The sequence below is a fragment of the Ambystoma mexicanum genome, chromosome 6p (genome assembly GCF_040938575.1).
Source record: "Ambystoma mexicanum isolate Mex_15411 chromosome 6p, UKY_AmexF1_1, whole genome shotgun sequence".
Lineage (NCBI taxonomy): Eukaryota > Metazoa > Chordata > Amphibia > Caudata > Ambystomatidae > Ambystoma > Ambystoma mexicanum.
The window spans coordinates 693,009,344-693,028,181 of NC_090935.1; the positions used below are offsets into that span (position 1 = coordinate 693,009,344).

The window sequence follows — 18,838 nt, forward strand, 5'->3', positions numbered from 1 at the left end:
TTCTAATAAGGATCCCTGGAGGAAACAATGGGTCTACCTGGAGGATCTGTAGTACTTGTATGCACTTTTGGAAAAAAGTACAACATAGGAGTAATGGGAAAATCTCTTTTCATGAAGGCAATGTCATCACTCTCTAAAAGGTTGATTAATTCATTAAGCATCATATCAAGTTCAATTTTGATATCATTGATGAACTCTAAATCTTTGATCTCATAGTTATGTGGGTGTCTAACTGTTTATGAGACTATAACAAGTATTTAGAATTGGCCCAGAAAACCACACCCCCCCCCTTGTCCACTTTTCTGATAACAATGTAAATGTTTTATTACACATTCTTCAAACACATTAATGTAATTAGAAACAATGGCAGGGTTAAAGCTGGATTTCATTTTCAGACCACTAGCTTGAATGTGATCCGTTGTTATCCCATACCTTTCATTCACAGACAAATCATTAATTTCTGAATCTGTCAAACAAATCTGGGAATCCTGTAAACTGTTGAGAAATTGTACTGTTTCCATGTCCTTTACACTGAGAATATGTGTTTCTGGTATTAGAATCACGGGAGCGAGAGTCTTGCCCACTAATCTGTGCGGAAAAGAACTTTTTCAATTTCACCTTCCTCAAAAATTGGAAGAGATCTATTCTTGTTTCCACAAAGTTAAAGTCCTGTGTTGAGCAGAATGACAATACCAATTCTAATACTCCTTGCACACAGTCTGTAATTTTTCTTTCAGAAAGATTCAATACTCTTGCTCCCTCTTGTCTTTTGTCCTTTCCCAGAACACATGATCTGATTCTGTGAGGTGGGATGCCCCACATTTCCTCCCACTCTGGGTTTTCTTGTTTGTCCTCTCTTCTGCCTCCTGATGGTCTCTGTCTTGGTTTCCTCTCATTGTAACTTTCGAGATGGAGGAGTTTGAATTACTCTAAAAAAAAATCATCCTCATTGGTCTAAGTTCAGGATCAGAGATTTCTATCTCTGATGAGGTGGACTCTACTGGTATCACATTCGTGATGGGAGGGGTTTGTTACTTCTTCAAGAGTTGCTCTTTGATTGGCTCATAGAATTTAGGAGCAAATGTATACATTCTCCCTTGCTGATAATCTTTTTTGTCCCTCATAAATGTCTGTTGTTTTTGATGTGTATCTCTCCTTCATACCTTTCAAGATTTTCTTCTATTCTTAAAACTTTTCTTTTACATTCATCTGCATCTTTTGAGGAAAATAGTTCTTCTTCTAATTTTTCTATTTTAGCAATAAGTTTGGCTCGATCCTTCTTAGCAAATTTAACTAATGTCCGGATCATTCCAAATGAGCAACCATTAGTACATTCCGTCCATTCTTCAATCAATTCAGGATCTATTTCTTCATACATTGGAATAGTGAGGATTCTCAGTTCTCTCGGAATTCTTTTTTCTTCTAAATACATGGTAAGTGTCATCGCCCCTCCCACCATTTGTAGATTTCTCTTTTTTTGAGGCGTTCTAATTGATCCATTTGTTGCATTACTGTCAGGTCCACTGAGCTACTGACTCCTGGTATTGCTTCACTGTCTTTGTCCATCTTAAACAGTACTTGGGCCGCCGCAAATCGCTTAACTTCAATATTTTCTGCCATGCTGATAGTGAAAAATGTCCCAAATAATGTATAGGGATCAATCACAGAACTGTTCTCTGTTGCTGCTCGTTATTTCTCGCACTCCACAGGGAACTCTAAAAGTGGATCTAAAATTCAGTCACAAAATAGAGGTTGGATCCCTTCTCTGACACAAAATATCTCATGTCAATGCATAGAGAAAATGTTATGAAAGCGCTGACCGTGTTGCGTTACTGCCTAAAACCGTGTTGCATTCAGCCTAAGAATCAGATTTCCTTGGCTTACTCTGCATTCCGCATTCTCTAATCTCAAATGAAATTAACTACACAACAAGAGAGATGGATACCACTATTTCACAAATCCACTCTTATTGCCTTTACTGCAGTGCACAATGCCTACTAACAGCCGGTGCTTTGCTATGGTTAACGTAAGTCGGATTTACATAGGAAACATGAACAAATGAATTGCTAATAACTTTGGACTTGCAAGATGAATTTGGTTGACATTTTGCAGACAATTTTGTACGCGTAGACCCCCCTCCAGATGGAACATTTTGGGAAAGATTAGTTAAACAATAAAAAAAGTTATTAAGGAAAGAAATGGGGTTACATCCATTTTTCCAATGACAGAAAAGGTCAGATTTTGCCGGAATACACAGCCGAAACCGCTGGATGGATTTGGACCAGGTCTGAAACATCTTGGCCATGAAGCATTGACTCACAATCCTTTTGTGGGTTGGGGTTATTCCATCCAGTAGTTTTTTTAAATATTTGATGGAGAAGGGAAGAGGGGGCTACAAAATAGATATCTCAATACATTGGCTATCCTGGTGTTTGTGGTGTTTATAAAAACGAAACAACCAGCATCCTATTTTTTTCTCAATGCAAGCAGTAGCTGCAGTTATCCCCCTCGTTATAGCTGAGGGTATCAGAATAGCAAAATATAGAAAAATGCCATTTGAAGTTGAAAGTAAACATGACAATGTCATCAGGCTAGAGTGGGGGAACGCACAAGGACATCATATCAAATTTGGGATTTGGAGGGGACTAGGGAGTAAATTTGCAACACTGGGCTCAAATATGCATGATATGATATGATAGGTTATTTATAGCATGCTTAATACCCAGAGGTTTCTAAGTGCAGACCCGTGGGTCGAACCTGTGGTGCTCCGTGTCGTCCTGCTTCCAAGGTGAGCACGTTGCCTCTGAGCTATCCTACCCTCGTCTACAACTTGGGGTATAACTGCGGCTACCAAATATTTCAACTGAAACTGCATCATAAAAATGACAAGTCTTGTGAAGGGAATGGAAGAGGGCAGGGGAGGTAAGGAGGCCTTCAGGGGAGTGGGGGAGCTGGCACAGATGTGGGGAGCACTTGGTGAGGGTCTAGGTGGCCAAGTAAGTATTTTATTTTTTCACTGTTTTTCCCGATAGCCACAGCTATGATAGAATAGAAGTAGAGCAGAAATAAATGGTTTCACTTGGTATTGGTATATGCACGGGTATTCAGCATTGTACCTAGGTATAACTATGTTAACGTACCATGCCACCTGATTGGCTGTTATTCTTCACATGGATATGCATCATGGGTAGGCACTTAATTGCAGCATGCAATGCGATTGGTGAATTGTAAATGTGTGGCTATGGGACATATGTTTAATAGCCGTGGGTTGCTATAGGCGCAGCTATAATGAGGGCAACCATTTTCATTTTAGAAATATTATTTTCTAGTGATGTTAACTTTTTAAATTTCACATACATGCACTTACAGCATGTATAGCAGTGGCTTCTGTCAAAACTGTATACCCTCAGCTATAAACACATGGAATGGGCAAATTAAAAGTGCATCAGTGAAACTTATTTTGTGATTGGCAGGGAGGGTAGTGGTAATTATTTAGAGGAGGGGATGGCTTTTTGAGGTATTGGGTGGTGGAGGGGGGAGAAAAAAGTGTTTTAGATGTAAGTGGAAAGAAAAATGAAAAGAAAAAACCCTCGTACAGTATAGCTCAGGGTTCATGGCATGGTACTTATTATACGTGTGGCTATGATTAAAAAAACCACACAAACATAATGTATAAAATGGACCATACAAAGGAAAATGATCCATTTACAAAGTCTGTGTTTTTTATTGTCTATTTTTATAGCTGAAAGCTTGGCCCTGAAAAGGGCCATTTTGTGAGAGAGAGGAAAGGAGGAGGGTGGGGACTGGGAGGGAAGAACATTACGGATGACACATATAACACGTTTTTTTTTAAATGTTTTTATGTTGTTTTATTTATTTATTTTTCAAAAAAGGAGTCGAAAATTCCCACTTAAAATAAAATATGCCTAGTGTGCAGCTTTTGGTGTGGTGTTCAGAAATGGCTTGTGTGCAGCCATCTAGTCTGGCATCTCCCACCGCAATCCAACTGTAGCATTTGCAGCACATACATTTGCAGTGTTGCAGATTGGGTGAAGGCATCAGTGATTGATGTTGGGTCCCGGTAGATGTATTGGAAGTTGTGGTTGTAGAGGTGGATGGGGCAGAGGTTTCAGTAGTGGCTGACATTGAAGAAGTTGATGCCACTGCAGGTGATGGAGACAGTAGAAGGTTAGGCAGTGTGCTTCTATCTTGTGGGGTTCATGGGACTTCCGATAACCCTCATTCACCTCATCCCAAGCTCTATGATGGCAAGTTAGAAGGTCCACAGCAAAGAAGCTTCTTACAAAGCTTACACTCCACTTGTTCAATTTCCTTGGACAAGTTGTGTTTCTCAACTAGGAACTACCTCCAACTGACCTTAGTTTTTTTCATCCGGCACAATTTGTTGTGGGGGTGGGGAATTGTGTTGGACCCAGATAACATTGTCATTGCTGCTTCTACCATGTCCAGACATGGTGCACAATGTCTGACTAGGGAGGACAATGTAATTATATTCAAAAACAGAAGACTAATAGGACAATGCCACTAAAATGAAAAAATATGCTGTTTAAAAAAGAATATAACAAATTAATTAAAGACTACACAAGCACAAGAAAAAACAGGACAAAGGAAAGAGGACCAGGGACAAACTAGGGCAAAAAAGGATGAGGGAAAATTAAGAATTAGCTTTCAAAAGCTCTTGGACTTCACAGAGAACCTGCTCAGTATAAAGACAACTAAACAATGAGGTAAAGTATTGGAGTTGTCTTTGGGTGTGGTGTATACCCACTACTACACCCACCAACCAATCTGAAGGAGCAGTTTGTAATTGTGTCAATGGAAAAGTGTGACATTCGTAAATATGTGTATGATCCATGCATTTTGATTGCCCGCAAGCATACACGCAATTGCATTATTGTGCCTGGGTGTAGCTGCGTTAAAGCACCGCAGCATCTGATTGGGAGATCCTGTCCACACGGCTACAAGTCATGTGTTGCCACTTAAGTGCATCACAAGTTCTGATTGGTCAATACAGTAGGAGCAAATATTCATCACATCTGTGTATCGCTGTGTTAATGCACAGCACCTAGTGTTTAGGTGATCCTGTATATGCGGCTACGGCTCATAGGATGCCAAATAAGCACAGCACACATTTTGTCCAATAGGGTACATCAGCATGCCTAGGCGTAGCTACGTTAATGTAACTCATGCACTTATTGGTTACCTGGCAATGACGCAGCTATACATCTTTGCCACATATAGGAATCACAGCTTCTGGTTGATTGGTGGACTTAGCCACGGGTATTCATCACACCCAGAAACACCTCAATTTTAGTTCTCCTTGATTTTTTATCTCTGGGTGGGTGCACTTGCTTGTGAGCCTCCAGGAACTTTCAAAGAGCAGTATCCACATGTCTCCATTCCTTTATTCCCATGCATTGTTCCCATGCCTTTGTCCTTTGTCCTGTCATTTGTAGTTTGTGTGTTTTTTTAGCATATTATGTTTTACTTTTTTTCATTTTAAGTGGCAGAGTCCTTTTTGTGTTGTGTTTTTAATCATTCTTTGTGCTACATGGATGCAGAAAAAGCAGGAAAAACTAAGGTTAGGGTTATACCTTTCCTTGGGCTTCTAAGCTGTCGAAATGGAGAGAAAATGAAAATGGTGGTAGCAAATATTGCAAAACCAACTTTGGTCTGTGAATTGTTATCAATGAATGTTCTTGCACTTTAATTATTTGATTTTTTTGAAAATCTATAACACATAAAATATATTTTCTGTGACATAAAACAACTTAAAACTTGGAGAAAAATCTTTAGTTGCAGGGACGTTAAGGTTAGCAATAAATTGTAATGTCATTAGGGATGTCACCATGGATGTCATCAGTGATGTTATTATCAGGGCTCCAAAAAGTGGGACTGAGCCGGGGCCCTGCCGGGGCCCCGTCCCACTGCACGCAACATTGGCGGGATGCATTATCCCGTCGCGGCAGCAGCCGCGACAGGAGATGCGCCTGCCATGAAGTCAGGCGATCTGACAGCAGTGGCAGCCAACCACAGCGATGCTGTGCCTGGCTGCCACTTCTGTAAGTCATAGTAACTGCCTCTGGTGACCTCTCGCGCGAGTGGTCACCAGAGGCAGTTACTGGTCTCTTTGTTTCCCCAGGTCGCCGAGGCGTCTTTAACCCTCGGCGAACCTGGGGATTCCTTGACATTTTTCGAGGTTTATGAAAGATGGCTTGAAAAGTACACAATTCAAGCCATCTTTTATAAAGCTTTGCCAACGGACAATTTTGTCCGTAGTCAAAGCTTTATAAAAGATGGCTTGAATTGTGTACTTTAAAAACCATCTTTTATAAAACCGAAATGTTTAAAAAAAAAATGGCCTGAAAAGTAGGCAAACCGTACGGTATGCACACACACATATATATGCATGTTATATATCTGTGTGCGTACCTTACTATGGTTTGTGTACTTTGCAAGCCATCTTTTCTAAACATAGAAATGCCCTTCCCGCCACCACCGGGCTCAGTTTTTACGAATTCGGTTAAATGCAATCAACACAAAAGCAGCACTGTGGCTTCGTCATTCAAATAAAGTAAACAACGACAGATGCCGCTTCTGCATGCAAGAACCTGAATCCATCGAACATTTGATAACTAAATGCACGCTGCTCACAACAAAACGAGCCTTACACCTAGGCAACTTTTATCCAGCGGATCCAGAAGCACGTGATTGGTGGTCGCAGGCAATGGCCGGAAATGTTGTAAAACTTTGCTGTGCGATAGTCAACTTCATAGACGCACTTGATTTAGAGAACATAGAAGAATGCTCCTAATGGAGAGCTCATCAATCGAACTTTTGTCTATAAAGAAACGGACTAAAGGAAATGAATCTTCGGATGAACCTCGGTTGTAATAAAAGTCTGATGTCGCGGCATTATACTGCGACATATTTCGACTGATATTTCAAAAAAAAAAAAAAAAAAAAAAAAAAAAGAAATGCATATTTCTATGTTTAGAAAAGATGGCTTGAAAAGTACACAAACCATAGTAAGGTACGCACACAGATATATAACATGCATATATATGTGTGTGCATACCTTAGGATTTGCGTACGTTTTAGGACACGCCCCCCACAATCCACGCCCCCAAATGAGGCCCCCCCCCCTTGATTTCTTACCCCACTTGAAGCCCTGGTTATCATTGTAGTACTAGGCTTCCCAAATGGGGGCACGAAGTAAAGATGGCTTTAGCTGAATTTCTGGGGTTTGTTGCGTTAAATTCTCACCTTATCGTCCCTGCAACTAAAGATTATTTTGCTTGATCACACACGTGCTACAGAGTAACAATTGCAAAGATATTGAAACCAAAGTTTCAGCGCCTAGATGCTTACGGATTGTGTGCGCTTTGCAAATGTAAATAAATAAATAAAAAGTCCTTTTTTCGTGTTAAATGACAAAGCGAGTGAGAGAGCCATAATGTGAAAAGCAGGCTAACATGTTGGAATGGAGTTAGAGCATGCGTTGCACATCACAATGCATCCAAATTATCAAATCAGAATACAGACAAATGCATGGGGGAGCAATACCGGTCAAAAGTATATGCAATACATGCAAAAAGGCAACGTTGTACAAATATATGTCAAATACATGGACAGAATTGATAAAGGGCAAGTGCAAGCAGCTGAGCAATGTCAAAATGGTAGAATAAAAGTGCTAATGCATAATGCAGCATGGGGCTAAAGTGCTAGAGCATGAACCTTTTGAATGCCACACGCCATAATGAGCAAGACCTGGATCTGTATCTGATAAAGATGATTCAGAATAAAGTGCAAGTGCCAACAATGATGGAAGAATATATACACTTTAGGACCACTACGGACTTAAATAATGAATGCACGCTGCATACAGTAACGTTATGAAATATTCAGCAAATGTATTGCTATGGGAGAAAGGTGTATTTGAAATTCCTTCCCAAGCAGGGTGCTTGACAGCGTATTCACATACAAGATAAGCATCCCAGAAGACTACAAGCCATAAACATGGATGCCAAGCTTAAATGGAAAATACAAGAGACTATAGTTCTAAAACAGACAAAAAAGGGCTAGTCCGTAAGCATTTACTTACTAAGAACTCCATGATGGCGGGTAAAGGATCTACTACAGAGAGTGGTCTATGGAGGCTGAATACTAATGAGCAATGAGAGACAGGGGTCGGAAATTCCAGCCTGCCTCTGCCCTTTCCCTAACCTGACATGTTTTTCAGGGCACAACAAATATGATTCATGCATTCCTCCTATGCCACATCACCAGGTCGACGTGAGTGGTGGTTATGGCATGCTCACCGGTATACTGCCACAGTGCCAAGTGAAGTCAGGATCAGGCTCCTAATGAAAACCAATAGCGTGACAACGCACAGCCTGGCATTGCTGGGCAAGCTCATCTGCAGGCAATTCATTCCCTTGCTGAGTGGAAGAGCGTGCCCTGCCTGGCATAGAAGGAGCACAGGAAGGCATTATAATTCCACAGTAGTTCTTGGTTGTCACTAATTGAACCACAGGACGCAAACCCTTCATTGCATTTTCAGAGTACCAAAGAAAACTGACCTTTTCCTAAATGAAGCAATCATGCAAAAACCAAAGGCGATTTGAACTTCAAATTCACATGGCCAAAAGCAGTGCTGCATCTTGAGTAGGCACCAAGGACATGTTCGATGTCCAAGTTACAATGGAGTCACACGACTTAATCTTTGGCAAGAAGACGTAATACAATAATATTTTATAAAGCATTGCAGTATAAATAAGCAAGTGCATTTATCTGTATACAATATTTTAGGTACACTAATCCCAAAATGTTGATCCCACATGATGGTATTTAGTCTTAGGGTGAAAACAGGCAACGATGGTAACTGAACATCACAGACAAAGACATGCACATCTTTGCAACCAAGCTGTACATAGTTAGGTTGCAATCACATCTTTGCATTTGGCATATGAAATTATAAATGCACAATGTGTCCCTGTTGTCTAAACATAGATTGCAGCCTAAAGGCAAACTCATGCACACTATGCCCCTATGTTCCATTGATCTACATGGAGGGACTAGTCATCCAGCGTGTACAATCAGTACTAGAGTAACATGTAACTATGTTTAGCGAACAATTGAATGTATAATCTGATTTAAAAAAATATGTGTATATATATTCAGTGAAAAACTTTGTTAAAGGGGCATTATGGTTATTTTGCACTATTAAAAACCTATGAAATTAATTGAAAAAAACGTTTTTAAAGGGATGTTAAGTTTACAAGAAAAACCTAAACCCCCCAGAAATTCGCCATTTATGGTAAGCAGGTTATGTTGATAACAAGATGTCTGGGGTGATCTGGAGACCTATCATGAACTACTTAATGTATTAAAGAATGTACTCATCTGAACAAAACTCTATATATGAACCTTATCATACATACATACATATAGGCAATGGCTGCAGCATGCAATATAGAACTACAATATTTTTTATCTGGTCATTCTCAATAGTAAAATAAGGAATGCTACCTTATCAGAGTTTTCAGTAACGTTAAACAATAAATAAATGGTTAACAATTCAAGACCTACTACACACTTGTGTTAGTAAAAACACTAAATATGAATACCGACAATGCATACACATCAGAAGCACCTACAGGGAATTTAAAGTAAGGAAGAAAGAAACAACATCACCAGAAAAAATGTCAATAACAATAAAGTTTATCTTCATGTATACAAATGAATCTTAAATGAATCATAAGTCTACATACATAGCACCTTTTGAATTTGCATAGTCTGTCAGTGAACAAAAACACCTGGCTTAGATACATAAGTGAACAAAATCACATTTGTGATGTCATTTTAGATGTCCTGGTGTTAGCAAGTGCACATTGGTGGCGCAAGTTATGGTTGCTCAGCTAACCATAACTGGCAAATTTCTAGGGGTTTTCGGGTTTACTTTTAACCATAACGCCCCTTTAACACCATTTTTCACTGAATTTCATAAGCTTTATTAGTGCAAGTTAACCGTAACATCCCTTTAACAAAGTTTTTCACTGAATTTCATAGGTTTTTAGGTGTGAAAATATTTCATGATGTTACATCACTGTATATAAGTTATTAATAATTCCACTTTTAATATATATGAAAGAACTGTAAACCTCCTTTAAAGAACATATTTTTTGCAATGCATACTGATGTATGTAGTTATCAGCAGCGCATGCAGGGCCAGCAGGTCATGGTTCAATTGCCTAGAGCATGAGGCTCGACCATGACTCCAGCCCCACCAAACCACCCCCATTATTCATTATACTTACCCTGAATCCTGGTTCAGTGTACACTATACCATCATAATGTGACCAATGGCCAGCGCTCAAGGCTTGCAGCCATGGTCTGTCTCCACAATCCATGGGGCATAGGCTTCAGCCATGTCGCATTCCCCAATATGCAAATCGGAGTAGAAATGTTTCCTTGCTGAGGCACCAGGCCAACTGCCCAGTCAGCAACGTTATATCACTATTTTTGTACTTACTTTTTCACACTTTGAAAAAAGTAAAACTAAGGACAGATTTGCAGAAGCATGCCTTCAGGTCCTTGCCGATGCTCATCGTGCAGGTTTGTTGTAATACAATACAGCACTTCAGGCTTCAGCTGCAAGCTGAATATTTTTTCCCATTCAATCCTAGGGCTTCGGCCATGCCGCACGTCCCAATAAGCAAATCAGTGTACAACGTTGTGCTTGCTCAGGACTAGGGCCATTGTCCAGGCACCAAAGTTGTATCACCATTTCTTGAACTTACATTTTGACACTTAAAACACAGGACAGATTTGAAAGAAAACATGCTTTGAGGTCCTTGCTGATGCTCATTGTCAATGTTTGCTGTCCAACACTTCGGGCTATAGCCACAAGCAGAATTTGTTTTCCCATTCAATACTATTTGGATTAAAAAAATATTACCACATAGCTGGTCCCTGATGGCCATGTGAATTTTAACCCAATTGCCGTTCCGTCGTGGTTATGGCCAGTAGCCAGATTGTCTGGGTCATAGTCTTTGGCCATGACCAGGACAAACTGACCACTGCCCTTGGCCACAGGCTATACCTCAGTCACCAAAAGTATATCACTGTTTTTTGTACCTACATTATGGCACTTTTCAAAAAATAAAACATGGACACATTTGCAAAACCCTGCTTTTGGGTCCTTGCCAATATTCCATGGGTTTGCTGCAAATCTGTCCAGGCTTTATTTTTGCGGAAGTGTCAAAATGTAAGTTAAAACAATAGTCATATAACTTGACAAAATCCATTCAGACTTTGCACAAACATTCATGGTTGGGTCTATAATCTATCTGACAACTTTTGTGCAGAATCATCAAAGAGAAACAAAGTTATAAGCCATCTAAAAATATAAAGACCCCTCTTGACAAAAACCCACTAACCTTTTCAAAAACATTCAAATATGGCTCTAAAATCGGTTTGCAAAAGTGTGTGTGCAGATTTATCAAACTGTATCAAATTTATAAGCCTTTCAAATATTTTGGAAACCATCTCTAATGTTGTCCCCTCTTGTCGAAACATCAACATACTTTGCAGAACCATTCAGGGTTGGGTCTAAAATAATATTGCAGAATTTCATGTAGTTTGATTGAGAGGTGCCAAAGTTAAAAGCCATCCAAAAACTGCTTTTCACCAATCCTGTAATGCAGAAATATGCATGGAGGTCCCCAAAAATCTAAGATGTTTGTGAACATCACAGGTGTTTCCCTGAACATCTGAGAAGTTTGTAGACTTTGTATAAGAAAAAAACTAAATTTTTGTTTTTTTATGGCCATATCCCATTCAATCGTCATCCCCCCTCACCACCCGCAGAGATAGTTTAATTAGTTTGACAAGTGCAATGTTGAATTTTTTATATATGTTTGTGAATCAAACATGGCATCCGATTGAAAAGTTTTGACACACCTCACATTTTTAATTGACCAATCAGCAAGCACTAATGATGTCTGCAAACATCACGCTGCTCTCTGATTCGTCCAGAGGCATTCGCTGACTCCCAATCAGGAAATGAGTCCACGACCGGACCCAGATATCACTATTTTGTTTGTACCCATTTTAAAAATAACTACTGGACGGAATTACAACAAATTTACAAAAGCACGCTTTTTGGAGCAAGCCACCGCTCCTGTCGCAAATTTGGTAAAAATCCGTCCAGCGGTTTAGGCTGTAGACACAAGCAAAAAAACATTTTACATAGCGTCTATTAGGATTTCCACAAATTTTTGGACACCCCATTTAATGTTGACCCCACTGGAAGAAACTGCACCAAACTCTGCATATACGTTTTTTGAAAAGTGTTGTGAGGATTCATCCAGTGGGGTGAAAGTTATAAGCCGCTAAAAAAGTGCTCTTTCTATTAGTTGAACAACATAACTATAACTACAGGGCCGCTACCGCAGGCCCTGTAATATGTTTTTATTAGACTGAAATTTATTATGTGTGGGAGCCGATGAGATGAACTGGAAATATGGATTTTTACAGCAGTTACAGGCAACCAGGACCACTGACTTGGTTTTGTTTATTTTTCTTGCCTCTGAGCTTCTTCAAAAATGTAAAGTCAGTCTCCAGCTTTACACTTGTTATATTGTGTGTAATTCAATTTTTTTCCCACAGTATCTGTTCAAGAAGTTTCTAATGTATAGTAACTGTTTTGGCAATGTCACATTTTTTCAGAGGTGTTGCAAGACATGAACTGCACATTTGTATTAATAAAATCACTCAAATTAATCTAATAAAGAAGCTGGTATGACATAAAATAAATAACTTACTGTATTGGCAATTCCGTCCCATAAATTCCCCTGGACATTCACATGAATAGTTTGCAACAAGATCTGTACAAATTCCTCCATTTTTGCAAGGCTCGTCCTCACACTCATTAACATCTGTGGTAGAAGTGAAGTGAAAACAATTAGATCAAAACAGTTAATTCAGATTATACACCATCCTGTTTTCTCAAAAGAGTAGAATCAATGGATAAATTATATAATGAAGGTACATTGCAGATTCAAAATATTTTCCTGACCACATCAGAGCCTTTTACATTAACTTGCTAACTCTCAAACTAGCCCATAAAATGCCATAACTTTGCATTCTGTGGTGGAATCAAAAATCAATTGCCACAGACTCAAGGCATTATGTGGGTTATCAATAGCTGTGATGTGTAATGTAAGATGCCCATTATACATTGGAGGAACATTTTTTGGTGCCCAAGATAGAACATTCTTTGGAACACTGAGGACTAACATATAATATATGTAATGGTTTGTTTGCTCAGATTGAATGACTGTGTACATTGCAGGAGAATGTGAAATGTAAATGAATATTGACTTTCTAATAAGTGAGAAGTGCCAGAAAAGTGTTGGTCCCTGCAACACTTATGTAATATGTGTTTCCATTGTTATTAACATGGTACAGTGGGACCCAGTTAGTCATTGTGCTCCTAAGAGACAGGACCCGACACATGGTGCAGATTTTACCATAAACTAAACCGGATCCAGAACCATATTGGCGCTAGAGTACGTTTCACCTAAAGACTGGGTTTTAGCAAATGTTAAGTGAAAACTGGAGATGTAGAAAGCACCACTTGAAAATGGAACTCCATCTCCAAATGCACAAAGAGGCCTGAGTGGGTAGGGAATATGATCAATCCGGTGAGAGGACATAGCCTGTACTACAGAGGCATTCATATTTAATATATTTATTGTTGGATGTGAATAGTTGCGATGCGGAAAAGATGTAAAAACTATGGTCTAATTGAAACTTCGGGGAGGATAGAATTGGATGGAAATGTGTGATATTCTTCTTGGCTGTATTTAAAGGTTTTGTATAAAACAATACAAATACAAAAATAAAAATATATATATATATATATTTTTTTTTAATCAGTGATGGGATGTTGACAATTATTCTGAATGGCAAGCTTATTCAGTTTCCATACTATACATTAAGGCCAGCCAAAAGGGAAGTTTACTGCATTCAAAGCTTTCTCTAATGTTAAATTCTACTCCCACTAGACATAACTTGATATTCCTGCTCCTCATGTGTAGGTCAGTGTTGCCTATCTGCTGTTTATTCATCATGTTTGTCATCTGATTGTAAACTCTAAAGCTCACGGCCATCTCTCCACTCAGTTCCTCTGATTTCATTTCTATTCTTGTCATCCTGCCTAGTTGTCCAAGGGTAGACTTCAGCTCACCAAAATCCTCTGCCGCTTTCAAGATGTCGGAGTCTTTTCTTGCATCTCCAGGTCTGGTCTGACCTGATTAGGAGTCTTTGGGATTTGGTGAACTCATTTTTTATCTCTGGCCCTTCTAATTTCAGGGGAGAGCAGCAGGTCTCAGCTTAAGCTGCTGCTCTGTCTGCTGCCATTGCAGAATCCCATTATATGTTATGTTACATGCTTTTATAAAGCACTAAAGGACTCTGAAGTATGAGGGGCTGAATAATTAAAAGCAACAAGACAGCAAATAAGTTACACTGAGTACAATTTGCAGAAGAGGACATTGGGAAGTTGTTTTCGCCTGCATTCAAAGAAAATGTGAAGAACTATACAAATGCTGACCAAATGAAAGCAATGCTAACACATGACAGGATATGTTTGAAGTCGGCATTGAAAGAGCCCCACACCGGTGACCAGCTAATGGATAACACATACAGTAAAATGTTACCCAATTGGAACAAGCCTGCATAGCCCCAGAGTGGAACAGGGGCCTTTAGCAGGTGTATGGTGTAGAATATTATGATCCCGAATTATGTGTTTCACTATCACATTCAAGGGAAGAAGGGTTCTGTAGCTTGGGTTTCAGTTCCTGGGAATTGCTCTGGTCAGCACTTATGCAAGAGCCATTCGTTGCTGCCACACAGGTGCAAGCATAATATCTGCTGTAGATGTGCTCAGCGCTGAAACAAAGAAAACGCTGTAGATTTTTAAAAAATGATGAATAGAATAGCATATCTATTTGGAAAGCATGATAGCATCGGGTAGTATGCTTAAAAATGTCACTTTATATTTCAGGTTCCATTCCTCATAATGCTTGATTTATGAAGGGGGTTTAAGAAGAGGGATTGCAATTTTCTAGGTCTCTGATGAATCTGTGGATCTAAAGTGTACACGCCTCACGTCAAGGTCAAAGGGAGATAGGGGGCGGGGGAGATGTGTGCTGGGGTGTTTACGCATTCTTTGCTTAACGTGCCAGTACTTGCTTTACTGGCCACTGTTAAAACGAGATGTCCTCGGCAGTAGCAGCATACCTCTGGGCCTGAGCAGGAACGCAACAATAATAAAGGTTTCCATTCACGGGCAGGCGCGTGTCCTTATAGGTTTATGGAGTCAGGAACATGAATTTAGATGGATAGGGCTCATTATATTCAGTTTTACAAACACTAAATACATTTTTTTTTAAAAACAAGATAACCTATATTATTTCATTTTTAGGAAAGCGTGAAGCCACATTTAGTACATGCTAAATGAAATACCACAACAGTATGATCTGTGTTACTTTTTTTTGGGGGGGGAATAGGAATTAGCACATCATTTCAATTTGATTTGATCACGTTATTTTTTTTTATTTTATTTTTTTATGCTCCATTCAATGGGATCTCATACTATTTTTTCCAAAAATGAAAGCCATATGCAGATGTTCAAAGTGTCACTATTTGTGAGTGGACAGCAACAGGACAGTAACCAGCTCACAGAATCACCATAGGGGCATGGACAGGAATAAGGAATGTCGACCTATAGAAACATGTGTTTCTGTGGTGCTTATCAGGCTAGTTTATCAGTTGTGTGATGAATTGCTCTGCAAATGCCCATCACTTCACAGTAGAAAGAAAGCACTTTTGCTGCAATTTTCTGTGGATAATCAGTCAAAATGTCCACCTGCCACCTAATAATAGGAGAAATTATAACGAGGATGATGTGTTTAAAGAAGCAGTTAAATATCTGGTGTCTCAAGGTTAAGAACCAATTCGTAATTGCATTACTTTAGTTTATGTCATGTTGATTGTTTTTCCCAAATCACATATCTGCAATGAGAAGCAGTGCATCGATACCCCCAATGTGTTGTGTGAGTTTCAGCTGCAATTCCAAACATGTTGATACTGTGTGGAACTGCAGTGGCTGAAGGCAGCATGGCAGGCAAGTTGCTGCAGGACTTGGCAGAGGTGTGCACGAAAATAGTGTTAAAAATACTTTAAAAAGAAACAAGAATAGACACTGGCGTTAACACGCAGAGATGAGAGGGCATCATCACGAGTCTGGTGGTAACCCTTAAATGCAGCGGTAGTGCTATTACCGCTGCATTTAAGGGTCTGCCAGAACATGGCTTTGGCAGATTTCCCCCCAGCTCTGAGCTGGGGGGAAATCTGTGGCAAAATTGCTGATTTTCGGTGTGATTACCGCCGGTGGGAAATCTGCCGGCGCTAATAGCGCCGGGGGGTTTGGCGGTAGGGCTATTTTCTATGCAGCAATGGATAGAAGCTTTGGAGCAGTCAGACACTGCAAGTACATTGGAACTGAACTCCTTTGAAGCCTTGCCTAGACGGGGATATCAGCCTTCAGAATGGCACTCAATGTACCACCCTGCAAAGGAAGAACGGCTCACACTTATACCTTAGGGAATGGAAGTTGAGAGAAGTGTTCAAACTTAACACATATTGTAAGGGTGATGTCAAACTGAAAAACAAACCTGGAGGCCAGTAGTGCAGATGGTGGTGCAGCGAGTAGGGCAACGCTTCAGCTGTCTATGGAGCCATCCCACTTCTATTCATTAGCTTGTGCTCCACTTGTCACACATATGATAGCCCATTGCCATGACTGCCTCTGCGGATAGACACTCGGTGCATGGGATCTTTATCAACCATGGTGCCCTATAGCCTCATGGAAGTGTTGAAAGCCAGCCTGAAAGCGGTTGCACTTTACAATTATACCTAAGGAATGCTTTTTTGGCTCTATCCAGCAGTGACTCTCAACCAAAATCCAGCTTGAGCAAGTAGATACATTGGTATCTGTTGAGTAGTTACAGTTTTCTGTTAGAGTAAAGGATTGCCACAAATCGGACGCCTGGGGCCATATTGTGGGGCACAGAACGGCGACGGCTGCCTCGGGTGCAGGTACTTAGAGGGCACAGCATCAGCTGTTCCCAGCAGGAGTGTGCGACTGATTTGCTGCTGCTGTTTGTCTGATGTGTTGTTGCCTTGTTGTTCAAGTGCCAAGAAAGAGCTGGATGAGAGTCCGTCAAATATATTTTGAAGATGCTGCTGTCGCTAGGGCATTTTAAATCGGGAGTGACTAATAGTAGATGGCTGCAGACACAGATGTGTTTGGATAGTTAGCAGCCACTATTGTTGTTGTGAAATCCCTTTAGAAGTGCAAATATTGGGTGAGTAGAAGCATGAGGTGCACAAGCAGGAGACCTTATTATGCACACGTCTCCATTGCATAGCTGTTAACCTCAGAAACGATTTGTTTATGCTACTATTAAACTATATTGATACAAAGATGCGATAAGAAGATATGTGGTCTAGTGTCTGTGCTCAAATCTCGGATTATCACTTAACCAAAATGTGTGATCATGGGCAAATCCTTCAGAATAACTGTGCCTTAATTACCAACATTGGGAATCCATTCAAGTGATTCCGCTTTCAGTGTGTGCATGTGTGTGTGATATGAAAGGCAACGCGTTTCACGCTTAGTTTGATGAAGTGTTTAGTTATTTGCAAAGCCAACAATTAAGCATTTTAGATAGTGACAATGCTTTCATAGTTAAATCATAGTCGCCATGCAAACAATATTTCTTGTTTCAAATGAGGGGTCACCCTGAGGATCTTGGTTCCAGGTGCTGCTGCTGATTATGGAGAGGAGCTGAAGTACATTAAATCTGATACAAAACATATGCATGCTGTTTAATGCCAGGAGAGGGGCTATTGGCTCCAGATATACATTCAATTGAGAGCAAAATGGTTGCAGACAGAAATAATGCATCGGCAATACACACTTGTGCAGAGGTGTTGCTAGGGGGGGGGGCTGAGGGGGCTGTAGCCCTGGGTCTTTTGGTTGTAGCCCCGGATAGAAGCTCAGGTGCTACAACCAAAATGCTAGCTAGCCCCGAGTTCCAACAGTCTCAACATGAGCTTAGCCCCGGATCTTTTCCAGACCTAGCAACACCCCTGCACTTGTGTACCAGCGGAATCTAAGAGATTCTGTTTTGGACAGTAAACCTATGAATGAGAGAATTAAAGTGTTTATTTTTTGCAACACTGTCTAATTAGATGGATCTACGTATTTATTTTAAATACTTTTAGTAACACGTTAATAATAACATTTGCAGTTTTATAAAGCACAGCATACTGGAAATTCCCTTTTCTGAGAGGTGCACTCTATGTGAAGAGCTATCGACTCCTCTATGATGATTAAAACTAGCTTTTGTTTACATTGCAATTATTATATAATGTGGCAGAGGGGTTGCAATGTGCATAACAGTGTTGCTCTCCGGACACAATGTTGTCATCTTCCACAGAGGCCTGCCCGCATATTACCGGTAACTGCTGCAGATGAGTGTAGGCACTGGGTGGATAAACTCTGCGTTATAAAGTTATTCTTGTGTTGCACAAGAGAGGAGTGCACCACTATCTGGAGTCTTCGCATTCGTTGTGGCAAACTGGATTCTGCCCTGCAGGACTACAAAGTTGAGTAGAGGCTAAAATGCCCACTCAGGGCTCACACTTCTACAAACCAAGATGCAACATCATCACGAGGGGA

General features: G+C 40.1%; 1 protein-coding gene across 2 annotated transcripts in view; it reads right to left on the reverse strand.

Annotated features, from left to right (window-relative positions):
- The window catches only part of EDIL3 (EGF like repeats and discoidin domains 3), a 1,821,558-nt gene that overhangs the window by 948,414 nt on the left and 854,306 nt on the right, over positions 1 to 18,838 (reverse strand). For both annotated transcript variants that reach the window (XM_069627581.1, XM_069627580.1), the window contains one exon: positions 12,849 to 12,962. In XM_069627581.1, the coding sequence (XP_069483682.1) occupies positions 12,849 to 12,962 (114 nt within the window). The remainder of the gene's footprint in view (positions 1 to 12,848; positions 12,963 to 18,838) is intronic.